This window comes from Pezoporus wallicus, unplaced genomic scaffold (assembly GCF_028554395.1).
Source record: "Pezoporus wallicus isolate ANWC-B61680 ecotype Strahan unplaced genomic scaffold, APGP_CSIRO_Pwel_v1 contig_8341, whole genome shotgun sequence".
Classification (NCBI taxonomy): domain Eukaryota; kingdom Metazoa; phylum Chordata; class Aves; order Psittaciformes; family Psittacidae; genus Pezoporus; species Pezoporus wallicus.
Genome location: NW_026638083.1, coordinates 413,465 through 435,921, shown reverse-complemented (window position 1 = coordinate 435,921; position 22,457 = coordinate 413,465). Strand labels below are relative to the sequence as shown.

The 22,457-nt window shown below is 42.3% G+C and overlaps 1 protein-coding gene across 2 annotated transcripts in view; it reads left to right on the top strand.

Annotated features, from left to right (window-relative positions):
• NEK6 (NIMA related kinase 6) overlaps window positions 1–21,682 on the top strand; it is a 62,507-nt gene extending 40,825 nt beyond the window's left edge. For both annotated transcript variants that reach the window (XM_057408989.1, XM_057408988.1), the window contains exons 6-10: window positions 69–177; window positions 1,418–1,525; window positions 10,394–10,488; window positions 15,816–15,929; window positions 19,513–21,682. In XM_057408989.1, coding sequence (XP_057264972.1) covers window positions 69–177; window positions 1,418–1,525; window positions 10,394–10,488; window positions 15,816–15,929; window positions 19,513–19,623 — 537 coding nt within the window. In that variant the 3' untranslated portion in view covers window positions 19,624–21,682. The remainder of the gene's footprint in view (window positions 1–68; window positions 178–1,417; window positions 1,526–10,393; window positions 10,489–15,815; window positions 15,930–19,512) is intronic.
• Window positions 21,683–22,457: the final 775 nt, after the last annotated feature.

Genomic DNA, 22,457 nt, shown 5'->3' with positions numbered 1-22,457 from the left:
AACGCAAGTCTAGGAAGGAGTCAAATATGATGCTTTTTCACTGATCTTTTATTTATTTCCTCCCACAGTATTTTAAAAAGCAGAAACGGTTAATCCCGGAAAGGACAGTGTGGAAATATTTTGTGCAGTTATGCAGTGCAGTTGAACACATGCACTCCCGCAGGGTGATGCACAGAGGTAACATTAATTCAGTCTCTTTTCACTGAATAATAATATAATGTTCCAATTAGTAAGCGCCTACATTCAAAAACAATTATGCTGATGTTCAGCCAATGCATGTTTAGAGAGGCTGGAGCTTGCAAGATGGATTTCTCCTTCTGTCTCTTTGCCTCATTGTTAAAGGATTCAGTCCGAAGTGAGCTGGTATTAGGAATATGAGCTGCTTTGTATTCCAGACACTGTTACTAAGTAGAAGTGTCAAACTTGCCATTAGGAAGGTGTCAGAACTAAAATGCTGAGACTACTGGATACAGTAACTCTTAAGAAATAGTCTTCATTATATTAGCTGTGACCTTAGAGAGTTTAGAAGAGTTTTTCCATCTTGCAAGTTTTCCTGAAATATTAATACAAATATGTCCCACACTCTCATAATCTGGTCTCTATTTTCATTAAGTATTTTTTCATCTTGTCTTAGAACTTTTTGTAACTTTGAACCTTACACAAAAATTACACTGCTTCTTTCAGCCTAAGTGAAATGCTTTGTGAAGGACTTGACCCAGGAAATGCAGATATCCCAAAAGGCACCAATCTGTGCTTCTGGTTGTTTCAAAAGAGAAAGGAAACAATGAATTCTTTACTATTTTTTTCAGCAATGTGATACTATTTTTGCTCCTTTATATATCCCCTTATGCAGTTTATCAGTTGCAGTTAGGTCTGTAATTGCTGGCTGAAATTTGGAGCCTTGCATATCTCGTCATCTTTAATGTGAGGAAAGAGCCTCAGTGACTGAATCCTGACATGACTGCTGGGGAAACTGGAGTTCTAGTAATTTTTATGCTCCATGAGCAAATTGGGCTGTGTAGAGCCAAGAATTTATGTATATAGGGGACAATGACTGGTCTTTGGTGTGAGGGGACAATGGTGAGCAGTACAGTTTCCTGTAGAAAACGATCATTTCTAAAGAGAAGCAGACTTGTTCCTTTGATGTCCATCAATTAAAGAGGTTGCCTCTATTCTGTTGTGCTGTTTCCTGCTTCTTCCCTCATTGGTATTTCTTGTATGCTGGGAAGTACACTCTGATTTTTGTGTATGTGCAGAGCTTGAAGTCTTGGAAGGTTCAGCCTATCAAAGCTGTAAAGAAACACAGTTCTGCTGGAGCTTCTTTTGTACAGAGAGTGCTCCAGGCTATGTTTCTATTGCAGCATTAGAACCAAATAACCTTTTGTGGCTTTGACCTTTTACCTTTTTCTTCTTGCAGACATAAAACCAGCCAATGTGTTTATAACAGCCACAGGGGTGGTGAAGCTGGGAGATCTTGGATTAGGCCGTTTTTTCAGTTCTAAAACCACTGCAGCACATTCCTTAGGTAAGATGTTAAGCAAGCACAGCCATACAATTGTCAGCTGTGATCTTCAAAAGAAGTGGTATCTGTCCTCTTACTGTGACAGAAACTTGACTCAGTGGATGCATGCTTATATTTTCTGTGATATGTATTTAAAATACTCTTCATATAAAATTAAAGAGGTATTTTCTGGATTAAAACTCCACCTGATATTTGTTTCTGGAAGATCTGGCCTGGTAAGCGTATATGATTTATATATAGCAAATGCAACAAATGCAACTTTTCTGCTCAGAATGTTTGCCTGTGCTCTGCTGACTAGAATTAAATGCTAGACCACCACCATTTTTAGCAGATGTTGGTCAGCTCTCTGACCCTGAACAGGGATTATGACTGTCATCCAAGGTGAGGGAAGTGTTCAAAACCTTCATGGTTCATCTGTTCCAAGAAGAGACTTCCCTTGAAACCCAGCTTAGTCTTTAAAGATAAGAGTTTTCTTCATGTCTTCTACATATCTCAGGATTGTTTTCCTGTTCCTCTGTTAGTGCAGAAAATTCTTGCCAGAGCATAGGACCTTGCTCATTGAATTGTGTCCTCTTTCCAGATGCTCCTACTTGTGATAACTCTGAATTTTTATTCTGTTTTGCTTTGGTTCATCCCAGCTTCTTGTTATCCGCAAAGGCAATAGCATCACCACGGTCCCATGTTAATGCATGTGTTGAACAGAACTAGAGCTGTTGGCTGTCTTGTAGGACTTCACTTGAAATAGCCTTCTAATTTGGCTTTTCCAACCAGTTTTGCATCCGTTAAGTAGCTTCATTTAGACAGATATAGCAGTTTGCTTATAAGTAAAGCTACATAGGCCTTTGATAAAAACATTACAGTTGTAACACATCTGTTGCTTCTGCTACCTCCCTATGAGGCCTCTTGCCTTATCATGGAAAAAAGAAATCATTTGTCATGTTTCATGGACCAGTCATAGTGATGGTGATGTGTTTCTTGCTCTTTTTACTGTGTTTTACAAGTGGCATGATCATACCTGCAGCATTTTTGTAGGAATTCATATGAGGTTGGCTGGTTTAAGCAACTGGGTTCCTCTCTCCCTCATTTTTACCGCTAACATTAACTACAGTGCTACAGAAAAGTATCCAGCACATACAGTTCATTCTTTAAGTTTTTCAGTGTGAAGTATTTAACAGTTGTGTCCGTAACCTCTTGAGAGGTGGCTCATTTTCTGCTTTTATTAATGGGTCTCAATTTTGAGTCACAAAGGTACCTTCTGTGTTACAGCAGTGGAGGACTTCAGCTTTTAGTACAGTATTTAAGCTCTTTTACATCTAGCTCTCACAGTTGATTTGGCAACACAGTGTTTGTTTTGCATCTTTTGTTGTCTTTGTGGGTTTTCCTCCACGGAGTGCCAGTCTTGCTCTATTGTTTCTTATATGGGTACAAACTTAATTGATAATATTCACCAACCATACTGGTGTTTCTCAGTGCACAGGAAAGGAAGAGAAATGACATATTTTGTGTCTGTTTTTTTACTTTCATAAAATGTTATGAAATTTCCCTTTGCCTCAAAAGCTATTCTGGGTTAAATCTATTTAATTAAATACATGCTAAATAGATTAAAATAAATCCTCTTCACAGAAAGTTACAATCACATCATCTGAACAGGCAAAAATATGATTGTGTCTAATGATATCTTACCTAGGTTGACTGCTGCACTTATTATATTAATAAGAATAAATTGGGGCTTGGAAACTGGCTGCACATGTAAGCCAAGCTTGTGACCTTTACCAGGGTTGCTCCCTCTTAATTGATAAAGCTTGTGTAGGAGGAGTTCAGCCTCTTCTGCATGAACCTTGCCCTTCCTTAAATCAGCATCCTCCTGCAAACAGGTGAGAGGTGCACAGCACTGAGGGAGCAGCAGTGAGCAATGTTGGAGACAGTGTGGTGTGTTGTGGGGAGGGATGGACGCACCAGTGGTTCTTGTATGCCTTTTAACAAAAAAAATATGCAGACTTGAAGCTTTTCTCTTTTTTTTGGTCATTTGCCAGGCATGCAGGTTTTGTAGCAGCAGGAAATCTACTGATCTTGGTTTTAGTTTAATTAAGACATTTATTTAAGTAGCTGTGAATGATAAGCACCCCACAAACCAGAGCATGGTACCCGCACGGACCCAGGCTGTGATGCCGGGCACTTCCCATATCCACGTTGCCCCGGCAACCGCCCTGCACCATCATTTTTCTGGCTGCTGACCCATGAATTGAACACACGGCTTATGCAAATATATTCAGCTAATTTTTTTGTGTCTTTCGTTGTATTTGCTAGCATCAGACTGGCATAAAAGGGCATTAGGCAGTACCACGACCCGTCTGACAGGTGTAGCACCGGGCTGCGGCATCGTGGCCGCCATGGTGTCAGGGATGGGAGCTGTAATTAGAGCAAGGAACAGAATGCACGTCAGATGAATTACCAGGCAGCAGATCATATTTGTCAGGAAGGATTGCATACATAAAAATTAAGTGACAGTACATGCCGGGGTAATGAAAGAAAAATGAAAGATTTGCCCATACACAGCTCGTGAGATGCAGCCGAGCGCCTGGCTTGGAGCAGCAGCAGGATGCCTGACTGGCGCCACGGCATGTGACCAGGAGCCTGGGAAAGCCCCAGCCCCTGGACAACCTCCATGGGCAGACCTGTGAGAGAGGAAATGTGAACACCTCTGGTCTCACTGAGTAACAAAACTGTTGGGAAAGGCAGCATCATTGTGGGATGGGTGATAAACACCAGAAAGCAGCCAGGGGCTGGAGGATGTGGGTGGATTCACCAGCTGGTACCTCTTCTGCCACTTTCCCTTTTGCCTTGTATGACTTGTGAGCAAAGACAGGAGATGCTTTTCCATGGGGAGAGCTCTTCATTCACATACTTTACCAAAAAACTCCCTTTTTAATGGTAACGAGTGTAGCCAAGTTGAATTTTACTACTTACAACAAGCTCCAGGATTTAGTTTAGTGGAAATGGACTCGCGTATCACAAACTTCATCTTATTGTGGGGATGTGGGGAGAATGTGGGACAATTCAGCTTTTCCTTGGTGAGTTTTGAGGTGGGGGGAGAAGAATGCAGTTAAGCACTGCTTATTATTATCATGAAAAACTTTTACAACCATGCGGTTTGGGTTGGTTTTTACAGTCCTGGTGTGTGATTCGCTTCAGGGTGTCATCTCTTTATCCAAGTTTTCATAGGGCTAGTTTTTTGTCTGTTCTTAATGTTTGGTTGTGTCCCCTGTTTGTTTTGTTGATCTCTGAGGTGGGCAGAGACTTTGGAAAACAGCATAGTCTTGGGAAAGCTTAACAGTAAGCTCATAGATTTTGTTTTACTAGGAGCTGTAACAAATAGAGAATTTCCATTAATGTTAAAATGGGTGACTTTATTGTGAACTGTTGTAATGCCCACTTTTAGCCAAATAAACTTGGCATTATCCAAAGCTGCTGGTTGGTTTTATATTTTGAAGAAAAAAGGGGAACAGCCACAAAACCAAACAATAAAAAACCCAAGTAAATTTTCACAGAATAGTCTTGTTTTGGAGCAGATGATTTATTATTTATTCTTGGACAAGAATAAACTTGGAGCAGATTTTCCTTCTAGGGGATGCGTGTAAGTCAAAGCTTCCCAGTTTAGAGCGTGCAAACAGCCGTGGCCTGGAATACGTGGGGTGTTACACGTTCCTTCTGGTTTCTTGTTGGATATGAGGGTGAACAGGGAGGAACTGCAGTCACGAGAAGAGCTCTTTTATAAATGGACTATTTGTCTTCTTTCTTTTGCTTGCCAAGCCAGTTTGCCATCTGACACAAAATCACAGTACTTCAAGGGGTTAGTAAACAGTACTTATGAAGAAAATACGGACACAAGAAATCCACTTAAAATAAACCAAAAATATATAAGGACTTTGGTAGAGTTATGTGTGTAATTAAGTACTAGTAAGACAAAAATAGAGCAATGGGTCTTGTAAAAACGGCTGAAATACTGTACACAAAGTACTTGTTTTCTCTGGTAAGAATTAAGTAGATTTTCTTACTGCTGGTTTTTCCCTCACCTGAAACAATTCATGATGGAACCTCACACTGAGACTTGAAGGAATTTAAAGTGTGTCTTAGTGCCTTTGACTGCTGTTTCACGGTAATTCCCCAAAGTTGAGCTAATTCCCACATTCTTCTTCTGGGAAAAGACCTCAGCCTTCTGGTTGGGAATATACCCCAAGTAATGCAAACATTTAGAAACAGATACTTGGGAACTAGACTCCTTTTAAATAATGCTGTAACCTTTCTTGGTGACCTTCCATATCTGGAAAGATGAAACAGGTGAGAGCCGTGGACTTCCAATTGCAAGTAGAATTCCTTCCTACCAGATACTACTAAGACATGCTGAATATTTTGCTCAACTGCACGTCTGTTCCTGTAACATGCAGCAGTGTCTCTTGTATGTTAAAGTTAATAGTTCTGGAAATAATTATTGTAGTTTTTTAACTGGGTGGTTTTATGTTATTCATGGATGGCATCTCAGGTTTTTGAGCATCATTCTTTGCCTTTTTCATTGGTAATGAGCATGTTTCAAAAATCACAAGTATTTCAAAACATTGCGAAGTTTGTTTTGACAGGAGTGCAACAGCTCTAGAATGAAGGAGTGCTTTAATCAGTATTACCCCTTTGAGGCCTGCGTTGTGCTCTGATATCTCTTAGTTTGAAACTGGGAATACTCTGTAAAGATACAATAAAGGTCAGATTTTGTTAGGTTCTTTCATATTCAGAACTCTGTTCCCTGCTGTGAGCAAGAGAAGTGATAGATTTGGAAACACTTTCAGCTCACCATTAAAGATTAGCTAGAAGGTGCTGGTGAAGGCATAAAGTAAAAGCTTTCGTTATCGTTTGTTCTTGTACTTTGCAGCCAAATACAGCTTTGGAGTTTGGTTAATTTGAAGAAATGTTTTTTTTTAATAGCATTTAAAAAAACCCAACGTGCAGAGCCTATTAAAATATTTGGAAATATTCTGCACTGATTTCAGTCTAATGACAATCTGTCTAACGGTGTGGGAGAACTGCTGCTGCAAGGGACTTGTCTGTGGTACGTTAAATTTGGTGAATGAAACTCTGATAGAGCCTCTTGAAAGTGTGAATCAGATTTTCTCATGTTTCTGCCTATGAGAAGCTAAGGATGAATTCCACAGGAAGCGTTGATCTGTATTTGCTTGGGGAGCAGCTCTGTATAGAGGTAACAGTCCTGTGTGTGGCTGTACTAATAACCCAGCTACCATCGCTTTCATAACAAAACTCCTGATTCAAGCTAAAAACCATTTTCAAAACAGGTGAGTGTGATCTTGCCTGTGTAGAAGAGACTTGCTGTGTTCAGGAGTAATGTAGCTCTTCACCTGGGTGTTTCTGTGGCAGATGTGGGAATTCAGCTCAGAGTACTGTGTTGTTGCATGGGTAGGGTTTTTTATTCAGACTGTATATGAGAGGAAAGGAATTTGAATTTTATTGCTGGAATAACTTTGCCTGCATGTTTTCCCAGCAAAACAAGAGACTCTGCTCCTAATCTAACTGAATAATTATGCTTTCACTAACTTGAGTGCTGCAGATACCCCAGATGTGTTCTGGTCTGTGTGGGTGTTGTAGTTGTGCATCCAGGCAGTGTTGGGGAGAGCAGGAGAAACGTTCTGGCATTGCTGAAGTAGGCTGATCTTCAAGTGCAGTGTGTTGACTTTTCAGGAATAGAATGGGAAGATGCTTGCTTACTCAGAATCTTCTTCTCTACAGTTTTGTGACATTTTGAACTTTAAAGGCATTACTCTACCAGCTGGTGACTAATTCTGAATCTGAACAATGTTTTGTATTTTCAGCAGGGCAAATGCCAGAGAAAGTTTCTGATTAGTAGTGTCCAATTAGACTGTTCTTGCCAAATTGACTAATGTAATGCAGTGGTGAGCCCTGACTGATTGCACTGGAAGCCTTGTGAGGTTTTCTAGAAGATGCTCATTACAGGAGATTCCCATGTAGTGTTGGAAAGCCCGTAAAGAGAATTGGGCTTGTCAGTCTTGTGTCATGACAGTGATTTAAAAATTAATGCATCAGTTGTGAGACACAGAGAGCTGCTTGTTGGTACGTTTGCTGACAACACTACAGTAATGATAGGTAAACGCACAAGGTAGACTTCATAAAATCAGCTCAGGCGTGGGCTTCTCCACAGCTCTATTAATATAATGGAACAGACTAATCAAATACGGGCTATAAAGCACTCATCCATGTTACAAACCCTGTCATTGTGCTTTGATCGAAGGTCGGTTTAAGGCATTATCTGAAATGACAGTTTTACCCTACCAAGCAGACCCCTGCTAACGTGGAAGGCAAGGCCGTAACTTTAGAGCTCACACGTTACTATTTGCTCTGAGCTTTTCACTCAGTGACCCAGAGTAACTGATGGCAAGAACAGCTACAGCTGGAGGCTGCCCCTGGCCCCAGCTCTCAGAAGCACAAAGACTTCAGGAAGCAGGAGTGGGAATGATGCTTGTGTCCCCTCCTGCCAGATGTGTGCCGCTGTCTGCCTATGCTCAGCTCCTGTGCTCACTGTCAGCAAAGGGCTAGTGAGTCGACTGCTTCAGCTGCTCTAGTAGCTCTCCTGGCAGACGTGAGAAAAGCAGCAGCACTGGGAAGGAAGTTGAAGGTAGGGAAGTGTCTTACACACTGGTGCTCAGTGGGGACTTCCAAAACTGTCTTCAAGAACTTCACATAATGAATCACCGTTTCTTTTGGAGCTGCATGTTTTTAAGCAGGAAAATGAATCAGTGCTGTTCCAACCAAGTCAGTTCTTGTGCAGAAGTCTGGCAAATGTGTAGGAATTACTTGGAGAGCTGTACTGTCCATTGTGTGCATCTTGTGTGCACATGGGAGAGATCCTTGGAAAGCCTTGTGTTCTTTGAATGTCCACTCTTGGTGTTCTGTGAAGTTACTCTCTGCAGTCTGTTTAAAAGTATTAACTATTAGCAGAACTTTTGTCTCATCTGTACATAGAGGCCTTTTGCTGGCAATTAAAAGCAGCCAGATCTGGGACAGTGTCAGCTTGATGTGCTCCCAATATGGATATGGGATTACAGAGCATGGAAATACAATAATCTCCATGTGGGTTTTTTTTCCTGTGCTGTTGTAGTTTGTATAGAATTAGCAAAAATGTTATTTCTTGTTAGGGTACTCTTCACATAGAAAGTGAAGTAATTTCTTGCTTGAATGACCTGCAAACACAAGCTGAGTTTATCATATAGGGTAGCTAATTACCAAAAGTCTTTAGGGACCAAATAAATGAGCCAGTCAGGGCAGTGGTTGTCTTTCTGGTTACTTGTTCTATTCTGGTAAGTAGAATTTTACATATGTATTCCTGTAATACCTTATGTTTCACACCAATGCCATAGGATTACTTTCAAGCTATATCCTATGTTTCTGAATAGCTCTGAGTAAAAGTCATTGAGGTTCAGTAGGCTCAAGGCTTGGGCATATAAATGCCTGACAGAAAAAGTAGAATAAAGATTGAAGTTGAGGTTTGTGATGTTTTTTGTTTTGAGGTAAGCTGCATGGTTTTTACCCCAGAGAAAGAATATACCTTGAGTATTTAAGGTGGTGTGATCTGTGCACTTGGCAAGGTGATTTTTGCCTTTTGGAAAGCTGTTGCTTTCTGTCCCAGAACTCATTTGCTTCCTGCAGTGTGTGAACCCTCTCTCTAGAAAGTCAGGGGAAGGGGATGGCTGTTCTTCCTCCTCCACCTCTATCACCATCCTTCATCTGCTTGTTAGTCTTCCAGCTGTCTGTAGTCAGCATTTCAAATGGAGAAATTGTAAACTGAATGTTACAAGCAAATTAAACATTTGCCATCTTGTGAGGAAAGGTCTTTAATTAGGAGAAGGATACACTGGGATGCCAAGAGCAAAGGAAAAAAAAAACCAAAATTGACAGGGGATGGGGAAGCAGGAGAAGAGAGAGTGTATAAAGTCCTTGGATGTTTTAATAAATGATGTATCTGAGGATTATTTGATGTAGCTGAGACTGCCAGGATGTCTTGTATTTTCAGTACCAGAACTGAAACTTATTTAGGATTTTAAAAAGAACCTTTTTGAGGTAAGGAATTTATTAATAATTTCCTGTGACTTCTGTCCAAAATACTGGGGTAAATTTCTTTTGATAAAATACAGACTTCTGGAAGTACATGGAAATGTTGCAGCTTCTGACGTGACTGCAGGCTGCAGAAGTGTTTTAAAGTTTAGAATGATTACCTTGGTTCTTTCAGAAAGTTTCTGAATACCTGTCTGGTGCTGGGCTTGTTCCTTCCATTTCTCTGCAGCAGTAAATGGTCTCCTGAACTGCTGTAAAGGGTACCCCGGCATATCAGGAGCTGCCCTGTCATGCTGCGAGCGAAGTGTGTGTCAGGTGAACGTTCAATTGATACGCTGTCACAGGAGCCTTGTTTGAGCAGAGCACATTTCATGACATCTAACTTGCAATTTCAGTGCTGTTCAGTGAACCAGCAGAGGATGATCCTTTACGAGTGCTCTGTCCGCCTCAGATGCTCTGAAGGTACTTGGAAGACTGGCAGGGGAAGAAAATATTCCTCAGATTTCAGACAGACACAAGATATTTTCAGTAGCGCTCCCCAGCCCTCTCGCTCCGTGTGTGATGATATATTTGGTTCCACACCTTCAAAACCACGACTTGTTTCCGCGTTTTTGTGCCAGTCTCGTCTAATTAGCTCTTCATGCTAAACCTAATCCTTAAATGATGTCAAGCTTCTGTTTAATCCAGGTTGCACAGTCGCTTTCTGGAGATGTAACTCCTTTTGTGTTTTTGTTTTTACAGTGGGAACTCCATACTATATGTCCCCAGAAAGAATACATGAAAACGGCTATAACTTTAAATCCGATATCTGGTCTTTGGGCTGTTTATTGTATGAGGCAAGTATCTTCTAACTGTTCTTTTTCCCCAGGTTTGTCTTAACCACACAATTCAGTGCAGGAATCAAGTAGGTCAGACTTTCCTTTAGTTGCATTGCTGAAAAACCTTCTTGAGAAGTTAACTCACTGCTCATCATGTGCTTTTTGAGTATGAATAACAAAGGGATTGTGCCACCCAGCACTGTACTTACACAAAGGGAATTCAGTAGGTCATCGTAGATGTTGAAGGTACACACATAAACAGGCCGGCTTGCTGCATTCTTTCTTCCTGTGTGAGCAGAGCTGCTATTAGCGCAGCATATTCATAGTTTGTCCTGAATGCTGCATTTGTTTCAAAAACAGTAAATGCATTTGAAGGTAAGCTATTGTTTTTTTCATTTGAATTGTGACCAATTGGAATATTTTAATTTTGGGACTTTTCAATAATGAAAAAGAGAGGTTTTATGTAACGTGAAATCAGTTTTTCTAGCTCTATTAGACTGTAGCTGAATTTTTTTTCTGATTGCACATTGTCTTGCGCAGATACAAGGCCAGGAATGTCTTATATCAACTACACACTTAGTGTGCAACTTTTCCTTAAAAGCTGTTACATACAGTTTGAAGAGAAGTGCTCTGATTTTGTAACAGTACTTTGAGTTTTGTGGTTTCATTTTTAGCAGGGATCAAAGGTATTGAACAGTCTTATATTCCTTATCTAATCTTAATCCTTTTTTAAGATGTACATATCTTTGAATTCAAGTGAAAGTGCATGTCAACATTTAGAAAGCTTTTATCCCATCCCAGAGAATTAAAAGTCCCAGAGATATTTAGTAACAAGAATATTGCTCACATCCTTTTTGGATAATAAATTATGTGAACTGGCGATATTTTGCTTTTCACCACAATGTCTTGTAACCACATGGAATTAGAGAATAAATAGAAGGGTTTTATACTCCTACTAGTGTCTGTCCATCCAAGGACTGTATCTCCCCCAAGCTTCAGACAGTCTGCTCACAGCTGCTGACTGCCCTGTGCACTTGACCTGGCATAGAGCTTCAGTAAGTAAAAGGATTTTTTGGGTGCCTGGCATACATGCCCCATAAGTCACCCCGAGCACTGTGAAGTTCCAGCATTGCCTTTACTAATACCAGAGCAAATAGGCACCAGATCTGCTGGAGGGAAGATCCACTTTGATGGAGACATGGGAGCTCGACATGGTTGTTTCACTGTTACATTGTTAAAATTCCATGGGTTGGGAGAGAGAGAATACCCTACTAAGTAATTGATCAAAAATATTTGGGAAATTATGAACTTCATTTAAGTGGCTTTGTGCTTATCCTCTAGTTCTCCTTACCTCTAGTGAAAGAATTGAAGCAACATGCCATGAACAAGTTAATTTTTATAAGGGAGGGTTTTGCTTGTAATGCTTTTAAAGAGATGCTGAAAACTGGAATGATGCAGTATAGCTGTATGTACCTGGTCTGCTGGTGGTATTTCAAAAGGAATTTGGAGATTCTTCTGTGGGAGCAGGGGGAAGGCAGCCCAAGCTCCCAGTAATTCATTATGCTGAGCAATTCCAGGTATGCTTCATATAGAAGAGGAATTCTCGGTTTAAGGCTTTGCTGAGTCGAGGACTTTGGCCCTGCCATGGTGTGTTGGGCTTCCCAAGTCTGTCAGTAACATCCAAAGTCACCCAGATTGGACACAGCTACTCATTTGCTGCTGTAGTGAAACGGCTTCTCCGTCAGGCTGCTCTGAGTCACTTTGGAGGCTGAGCTCTGCTGGAGATGGGATTCCAGATTTATGCAGAGAGAAATATTTAGCGTTGTGCTAAGATGTGTTTTTGTTGCAGGCAATATGGTCCCCTTATGGCACAGTAGTCTTGGTACTCCTTATACTTCAAGAAGCTGCCTTAATTGCACACTAAACATAATTCTCTGGTAGGAGTAGCAGTACTATAGTATCATGTGAAAGATCTGGCATGTGAAGCGTTCTTAAATTTACTTCCTACGTAGGTAAGCCTTAACTTTGTGAACAGGAGCTGGAAGATCTTGCAGCTTCCAAGGGGGCCTGGACAGTTACCAGTTCTGTGCTCAGTAGAGAAACAGCTACTTGGCTTTTAAAACTTTGTAGAATTTGGAAAACTAAAACTCAAGTTGGTGTCTCTGAAGGAGCTGTGTTTTATCTTCCCTAATTCCTTGTAATGAGAATGTTTTTCCATTTGGCTTTAAAAGTAAGGAAGCGATGCTTGTTTGGTTATGAGTCACTTCTGATATTTCTCCAGATAGATTGCATAGATAAGCTGCAGAGAGATTTAATGTACAAATTGCCTTCAGAGACGCGCGTGTCCACTAGAATCCACTTAGGGAACATTGAGGGGTTTGGGACGTGATGCCACATAGCACCACTTAACTTTGATGTTGATAATCATACAGTGATTTTTGTTCAATCTTATCAATATAGTAGTAACTGTCTTCATCCTTCACTTCTTGTAGATGTCTGTCAGCAAGATAACTTGGGAGGGGATAAAAATAAGTTGTTAATTCCCAGAATATAGCTACAAGCAATGACTTTAGCAGTTCTGGCAAGACAGTCAATTTAAACACTAACAGTGATTCTTCTCTTTATATATTTTTAACCAGTCATACTGCATGGTGGTCATTTTAAATGGAGATCTGAGTGTCCTGCAGTAATTGCTCTAATCAAAACGTCAGGAACAAACCCCAGCGTGGCATCACAGACTGTTGGTAGTGAGATATTTGAGTGCGTGTGGTCACAACCCCTGCAGACCTCACTGTTTCAGTCAGAATGTGCTATCTGTTTCCATTTCAATTCCCTGAGTTTACCACCCCAAAACCCTGCGGTGTTTCCTCCTCTTTTGCACATGACCGCTTAACTAGACTTGGAAAGAAAAGTTAATGGGAATTGAAAACTCCCTTTCAACCTTACTGGCATTATTGATGCTTGTATTGAAATATCAGAGACCTTGTTGAAACCTCGATTGCCTTCTGTGCCTTCCCTAATGCACCCATTAGTGTTGTTCTTAGACCAGTCTGGCGTGCTGGTCTCTCCAGTTTTGTTTTAACTGATCGAGAGCAGTTTGCTATCGATCTTTAACTGGAGATTAGAGTCTCTAATTGGAGTATGTAATTTTTTTCCCCACTGATTTGCCTGTTACTGTTAAGATACTACTTCACCTTTTACCTTCATAAACCTCCACAAGGCCTCAAGCACAGGGTTGTTGGGGCTCCATTCGCTGGCCTTTTGAGCAACTCTTCAACCTCAGGGTCTGTAGGGTTTATGAGGAATAGCTTAGCATTAGTATTGATAATAGTGGTGAAACTCAGAGAGGTCAAAGTGTGCCCATTCCCCAGCCTGCTGCTTTGTGCAGCTGTTAAAGGTGTAATTCCTCTTCTTGCTCGCCCCGCAGCAAAGCACAGTAAATGTCACTAGCACAGCAGATATCTCAAGCTACATTATATGAAGCCTTACAGACAGAAAACAGAGCAAGCCTGGAATTTTCGGAGCTGTTTTGAGGAGCAGTGTACTCGGTTCATTCTGTCCTTCAGTGTAATTTGGGTACCTTTTGTATATTCTGTGTTGCTGTTTATAAGCCTCTTTGGATATCTGATAAATACCTCTGGAAGAGCTTCCTGAAAGGTATTTGGTACACAAGGAGATAACTTAGGAAATTTGTCCAGAAATACATCTTATTACTTACAATTGCTCAGAACTCATTGCAGAGGGTCTCCTACCTCGGCTGCTTTGTGCAAGGTGACCCCCTACAGCTAAGTCACGGAGGAACCAACTTGCAGATAAGCAAGGAAGAAACATAAGAACTTTAAGTTACTTAAGATAGGTTTATGATTTAAACCAAGGATAATCCATCAGTCTTGATTCCTGACTGCAGGATAATAGATTGGAGGACCTGATATTGACTGGGGCTTTTTTAACTCTGCTGGGAGCTTGCTGTGTGTGTCAGCAACAAGACAGCATTCCTCAGATGGCTTTCACAGTGCATGGTAATGAGCAAAAGACTAATAATCATCAAATAACCCCTTATTAAAGCCATAGTGAGAAGTATCAACTTGAGCTGGCCTCAGTATGAAAAGCCTGCCAATTTGGTGTGCCTTGTAGCAAAATGGTTTAAAAAGATCTAAACAGAGCAGATAATTTCCCCCATTCTGTGGTGGTCCTTCATTAGAAGGAGGTATTGCTGTGCTGCGTGGGGCTGCCTCTGACAGGCACGAGGGGGATGAGCAGTGCTTGAGTAACACCCTGGCCTAATAAGCAGATGGGCCCAGCATGGCCCGTGCCTGCAGGGGGTCTGCTGGGCTTGGGTCCTGGTGGGGGGACATGAGAGGGAAGGTGCTGTGCTCATCCTCTGTCCCTTCAGTACACACAGCTTAGGCCACACACTCCAAGTTCAAAAAGGCCTGCGTTGCTATGGCTGTTTTTCTGAGGCTCAGCGTGCAGTGGTGGTTATGACCCTCCTGGTTGAGAACTTCCAGTGTAAATGGCTTTCCACACAAAGATGCAGTTTCCTTCCTGAGACTTAAGGATAATATAAACATTTCTTTGTAAGGAGTCCCTGCGTGCCCTGGAAGGAATTCTTTCCCACCCAGAGCCTCCCATCGTGCTCTCCTTGCTGTGTGAACAGCCTGTTTATCTTGGACATCTGTCATTATTTTTGGAGATGCAAATACTGGATTCATAAAACAGAATTGAGAGAGGAAAAAGGAGATTTATTGGGAAAAGTTTCAGTAGTTTGGTTCCCAAATCTGCCTGGGATACTCTTTTCTAACTAGCAGATTTCTGGCAGGAGGGGTTGTTTGTTTTGAGGTCGATTGGGTTGTTTTAAAAGGCTGAAGTACATTCCTCATGCTTACAGGATTCTTTGTATTCTAGGTAGCTGAATGTCCAAAAATAACCCATTTATTCTTCGTAGCAGTCTATTAAAAATCTACCAGCTGCAGAGAGCAAATGAACTGAACACGGTCATGACTGAGGAAGATTGAAAGCAGGACGTTATCAAAGACAGAGGAGATGATTGTGTTCATGAGAGGCTTTCACAGTCGCCTTTGAGCCAGTTGGTTTCTAACTGATTGGCCTATGGTCCAAGCATCCTATTTCTTGTTTAGCTGGTTGATTGGTGTTTGGGGTTTTTCTTTATGAAAAAGGTACTTTCCTCTGTGCAAACAGAAGCAGCTTTGGCTGTGGGCAGTCTTGGAGAGCAACATCATCATCTGCTCACTGTCAAAGAACAAAATTTGTTCTTGCAAATCAGCAGTACTGAGGGCTATGAAATCCTTTCTGTTTCTGAAACATTTTTTGTTTCTTCTCTCCAGATGGCAGCTCTTCAGAGTCCTTTCTATGGAGATAAAATGAACCTGTTTTCTCTTTGCCAAAAAATAGAGCAATGTGACTACCCACCTCTTCCAGCTGAACATTACTCTGAAAAGGTAAATTGGGAGTGTTTTTGCAGAGGGATGTGGTTGGGGGTGCAGTAAAGTTCCTGCCTGCTCAGGGCAAAAGGAATGCAGGAGGAGAAATCCCCTCCATCCAAGGCAGAACAGGAGGTGGCCAGAGTGTGCTGTGGGTGCCTTTAGGGCTGGCTGAGGAGGAAACTATCATCGTGATATCTGAATGCTGACAAATAAGACAGAAAAGATTCCTGATGTGGGGAATATTGTGAAACAAAGTCTGATGCTGGCAAAAACCAGCAGTGAACCGTGGGAAAGCCCTGTCCTTGGCTTCCTTTCCCTTCAAACAACATACCCTAAAACATGCTTAAATTCTTGTTCATGAAGTCTTTGGTGCATGAACAAGGGGAGACAGGTTCTTAAGGAAAAGAGGGGAGAAAGCTGTTCAGTTTAGTGCAGTAAACAGCTGTACAGGGGGTTTTGAAGCATGATCTTTGCACATGTGCAAGCAAGGGATGCAGAGCAGTAGCTGAACCAGAGTGTATAAGACCCTGTCACAGTGTGTGCTTGCGTTTCACTTCAGCTGCACACACACACATTGGTTTTGTTCAGGCCCCTTTTGAGATGGGTTTAATGTTTTTTTCCCTTACTTAGGCAAAGCAGCTGTTTTTCCTTACCTCCTCATTCCATTACAGTTGCTTTCTGTTTGAAAGGAAATGGCTAATGTAATTTTAAATGTTCACTATATCCTTTGGGGTTTCTCTTTTGTTTTATCCTACCTCAGAGTTCTGAGGAGCAAGAGGCAGGATGCAGGGGAAGTACCGTATGTGGCCTGGTCCCCACCCTGAGAGGGACTCTGCACCACACATCTTGCAGTTTACTTAGTTCTTACTCGCTGAGTAACTCGTGCAAAGAGATCATTTGAGAACTGGTCTGGAAAAGTGTATTTTCTAATCTTTTCTTCCCCAAGCTGCCGCAGCAGCGAGGCCTGGCTCATGCATTCATGTTTGCCATGCTGTTGTAGCATGCATTTCAGGATATGCCTGCTGGCAGCAAGAATTAGTGTAAGTTGACAGATGTGTTTCCTGTCTTTACAATTACTGTCTGTTTGCTTCCCTCTGGCAGTGCTAAAGAGTGTGTGTAGTGTAGTGATACAATCCAGGGTGAGAAGGATGGTTTAAAGCTCAAAGGCGCCAGGTCCCAGAGAACTAGACTCCAGATGGTGTTCATACACTATTAACAGAATGCTTGACAAAGTCTGGGGAGGGCTGTGCCTTTGGCTGTAGCTCATCTCGCTGCATTAGCTGCTGCTGCTGCTTCCTGAAACCACAGAGAGCTTCGATTTTGTGAATATTAGAATGCCGCTCCACCATGAACAACACTCGGTTTCATACTTGCTTTTAAAGATGGGGTTTTCAGATGCTTTTGGAGTGGATAGCCAAAGGAAAAGGTGTGCTGGTGTCTCCCTGCAGCCAAGCTCGATAACCCAGGCAGGCAGGATCAGAAACAGCAGCGAGTTGCACCATAAGGAATTTGTTGTTCCTGCGGGTGGTTATCTCGGTCTGAACGCACGCGTTTTCCTTCATGAGTGAATGTCTCCATTTTAGATTGAAAGGGCTGAGTCTTTTCATCCACTCTTACTGCTGCAGGTTTGCGTGGTGTGGGGAAGCAGTAAAGCCTTTATATCCTCCTGCCCAAAGGCAGGAGTGAAGATTAGGCTGTGCCATGCTACCAAAGCTCATGGGGTGCTCTGGAGCCATCAGCATCTTTTCTTCACCTTGGAAGTGTGGTCTTGAAGCAAAGCTTTGGTGTAGGCTGACTGTTAATCGCATGAATAGTTTAGTTGCAGCGTTGTTTTAGATGAGCAAGGCAGAGCATTTATAGCAGAATTCCTGCTTTAATGGTGCTTCCTTTCTGTGATGTCCCTCTTCTGTGTAGCTTCTTGTGGCTAACCAGTCCAAACCCTCCTGTGATCAACTGCCGTGCTGCTTGTAGCAGGAGGAAGAGCTGGGACTCCGGCCAGGGTTAGTTTTCTGTATCAATAACAAATTTTCTGGCAACTGGAGATCCTGGTTGTGCTTCTCCTGGCTTGGTCTGCCAGTTCCCTGCAGGTGATGGTGAGATGTCTGTGCTCTCCTGGGCACTGACCGGGGACAGAGCTTCCCACCTGTGTTTAAGTGCTGTATTTACATAGCGGCACAGCTGCTGGTTGGACAAACTGCGCTGATGGCATGGGCTCTGGTTAGAGCTCTAGAAGCATTTTAGTTTGTCTGTGGGTGTTTTGTGGTGATGCTGTCTGAGCAGGGCTGAGGTGTGTTAAACCTTCAGGGTTACAAAGGCAGCACCTCCTGCTCTCAGGTGGACCAGAAAACAGCACTACAGCAGGTAAGAGAGAATGGGCCAGGCTGTGGGGTTGGGTTTGCTCTGGAGGTGGCCTTGCTAAGGGGGGTTGTGTTGCTCTCTGTGCACACAGAATGATGGGGAAGGTGGTGTGCAGGAACTGCATTACACTGTGTCCCTGCTGCCTGTGCCACCTCTTAGGAATCCCCCATGAGACACTCACAGTCCCAGCGATGGCTGAAGCGCAAGGGCCCAGCTCCATCCAGAGCTGAAAACCTCACTTTAGTACGCTCAGTGCTGCAGCTGAAGCCGTGTGCTCAATAGCTGTATGGGCATGCTTTTAATTACCATTAAAATAATTGGCACTGTGGCTACTGGGAGGATGTGAGAAGATCAGAGGCTCAAGGCTGTTTCTCCTGGTGCCTCGGGGGTACGAGCAGCTTTCAGTGTCTGTATAATTAAAAGCTACAATCTTTCATGTGCACAATAAAGAGGGCTGGGAGGTGGGGAGGCTTCAGCCCTTCTGCATTTTATTTATTAAACATAATCAATGACCAGTCTCTTCTTCACAAAGGTTTTTAGGAAGCCTTGGTATCTGGCAGCCAAGCTCCAGTATCTTAAGATACACAAGTGCTGGTCAGACTTGTACAATGAAGAGCTTAACTGGCTTGTGACAGGGGATTGCTGTGAGAAGGGACGTGCAGTTGTACAGGAGAGCTCTGTTCAGGCGTCCCCCTTTCCTCAGAGTCCACTTTCATGGGCAAGTCCATCAGTCGGATTTCTGGAAGTGATCTTGGCTTCCCTTCAATCCATGTCCTGCTTATACCTCCCTCTGCCCCCATCCGGGACCCCCCCACTCCTGTCTTGTGCTTCCTACTCGCTTGGACCACAGGCTGATGACAGGGGTCATCCCTGTGCTGGTTCTCGGAGATAAATCAAAACCCCCCAAGAAAAAGAGGTCTGTATCTTTATAAAAAGTGTCGAACCTCCTGGTGTCACAGCTGGTTGGCACATCCTCTGCAGAGCCCCAGCAAACCACTGAGCAGTAAATGACACCGGATGCACTGGGTTGTTGTGGGGAAGATTTAGATCTCCAGCACACAAAAACTGGTGGAAAAGCTTCTTCTGGCCCTTTTGTAGGGTGACACAGGATGGGCAGACGGATGGACACGTGCCCAGGAATGTCTGCGTTAGGGTTCTTGGCGCCTGGCCTGGCCTCCAGTGGTTGGACAAACATTCCCATATCCATTCACGTTTGCGTGCCTGTTTTCTTGTCTTTCAGCTGCGGGAGCTGGTCAGCATGTGCATATACCCCGATCCTGATCAAAGACCTGACATTGGTTACGTGCACCAAATAGCGAAACAAATGCATGTGTGGACCTCCAGCACATGAAGCGTCTGCAGCCGCTCTCGAGAAGCCAGCACAGCTCAGTCTTACTTGAATTCTTCTTTTCTCAGCTGAAACCAAGTGGTGCCTTGTCAGCCCCGAGGGAGGGTTGAGCACTCGTAGCAAGAGGCTCCATTATTTCTGCAGGTTATTTGACAAGGACTCTTACGCCGTGGTCATGCTTTAACGTGAAGATTCTGTGAGGTATTGCAAGTGATTTTTTTTGTTGTTGTTTTCTTTTCCAGGCCAATAACATGTTACAGATGTAGATCATTTAAGGGTCCTTTCTTAAAACTGTCGTGTGTAATCTAGGATAGATAATAACAAGGGTGCAGGTTTGCTGCACCCCCTCTATCTTAACTGTAATGTGAACTATTGAAATAATTCCTTCAGTGAAATCACTTTATACTAATGTAAGAATTACAGTAGATTTTGTGTAATTTGTATAACTGCTACTTTGCCTCTTCTGCAAATGTTCAATAGCAAATTCAGTTTTTACTTCGTATATTTTAAAGCAGCCATTTATGTGTTTTTATTAATTCCCTCTTCTTCAGACATAGGAACTGGGAAGGGTTTGGGGGGTGGGAAACTCATTTGTTTCAAGTTTTTTTTTTAATGGAAAATGTAGAGCGAGTGTTTTGCTGATGCATTGATCTGTTAACATGGCTACAGCCAGCGAGATAAGGATGTACCTAGGGACAGAGACAAGGAACATGCCAACAAACCAACCCAAAGCAAGCCTTGCTCCTGTAAGGGATTGCTCTTTACACTTATTTTCCCATTTGGCATGAGTCTTTTTAGACTACAGGTCCCTGTTAGAACCCAGTGTTGTATTGGAGCCAACTCGATTTTGGTGAAGATACTTCTCCGTGTTCAGTCCTACGTCAGGTACCGTAGGTAGAACTGAAGCAAAGCAGTGTTTAAACACTTTGACCATTTTTTAACCAGAAAGAAGTCAGTTGCTTTGTGTGTCTAATTCTCCACAAGGATGAGCCCCGTCCGTTCAACTGTGAAAGCTCATTTATAAAATGTGAAGTTTTGTAAGATCTCCACCTGATTTGAAGGAGTCTTCTTTAACTACATGGAAATTGTCAACCAGCTAAATTCATTCATTGAATCAATGATTTGTTTCATTACTGTCGAGGGAAAATAGTCACTGCTTTAGGAACAAACGTGGATTCACGTTCAAGTGTTTCCATTTCATGTGCCTGTTCAGAGGAACAGGCTGCACTTAACGTTCTTGAGGGCTCCAGCAGGGGAAGGCACACGCCTGTCCTGTGGCAGCACTGCTTCCATGTGTGATGATGGCTAATGCCAAAGTGTACATTTGTGTGTGACAGTTCACATGCAGCCTGTGCCTGTTGGGTTTTTATTCTGAAGAGAAGCATACAATCCTTAATGTTTTGGAAATAGGATTAGGGTTAGAGGGTTACCTACATATATATGCTTTTAGTGGATTTCTTTTTTAACCTAATGTGCTTTACTTAAAGGAAAACTGCAGTGCTGTCTTCAACTCCATCCCATACAATTTTAAACTATATAGGATAGCAAGGAAAAGCTGTTAATTGCTGTGAATAAGGTTGGTATCGTTAATGCAGGGTGCCATTTCATTGAGTCCTCTCAGCAGAAAGTTGAGCCTGCTGCTCTCAGGAGAGAGGCAGGAAATTCAAATCGGCATGAGAATGTAGTGGATGCACCAAATTGCTTCCTCTGTTCCCATGCTAACGTGGTTAATTTATACCCGGCTTCTTCAGGAGTTCTTACATTTAAGACTGAAGACTGTCACTCTGACATTGCAGCTTTCCTTTAAGCCAGGGTGGCGGCCCCACGTTCAGAGGGACGGATGTGCTGCGCCTCTCTTGGTGTAACACAGAAAAGGATCTTTGGCTTCCAGGGAAGCTCAGATTGAATCCGAGTCTCTTGAGAAGTCTGGTCACTTTCTTGCTATATAGAATTTCTTAGTGCTTCTACGTAAATGTATTTCAAAAGGTAATTTTTTTGCAATTGTGCATTTTTAGATAAATAAAAAAATGATTTAAAAAATAAACACCTTTGTTTAAAAAAAGTCTAGTATTAAGGAAAATATTCTAGAAACCCTGAAAATAGGCTTAAATGTGTGTGAAACTGTTCCTAACAGCTGGTATGTGTAGTTACTTTTCCAGAATGTCTCCATAAATTGTGCCTGTTCTCCCAGTGGAAAACCTACCCACGAAAGTCCTTGTCCTTACCCTCTGAAATCATGGCACAGCTAAAGCTCTTTTTTCCTGAATGGTTGTTGCAGGAGGCTGAGATGAGGCAGCAGTGCCTGTTACCATTCTGGAGCAGAGTGTGGATGATGTGCTTTGCTTCCCTTTTGACAAAAGTAATTCTGCAGGTGGATTTTCTGCATACCCTCTCCACTCCCAGGTTATGTGGTCCTGTGTGGAAGTTTGCAATCAGTATCTCTCAAATAGCACAAGCTGGTGATTTTTAGGACAAGAAAGGTCCAGGTGGATGCAGGTGTAACAAGACAATTAGTCTGTTTTGAATTTGAATTGAATTATGCTGTCTAAATTTAGTCATTTAGGAATGTGTGTACCAGTATGGAGGATGGATCTACTCTGTATCCTGTCTCTACTGATGGAAAACAGGGAAGAATTAATGTAAACATCCCATGATAACCTGTGTTATTTCCCTGCAGTGTGCTGTTCAGAACCCCCAGTTCTGTGTTTGTAACATTTCTTAATATCCACATATCCAGTAAAACCAGAATATTATTAGTATATATAGAATTAACAGAATTAATTTGTCAAATTAGAATTATGTGGAATAGTTTTACCCTTTTGCAGTCTGTTGCTAGA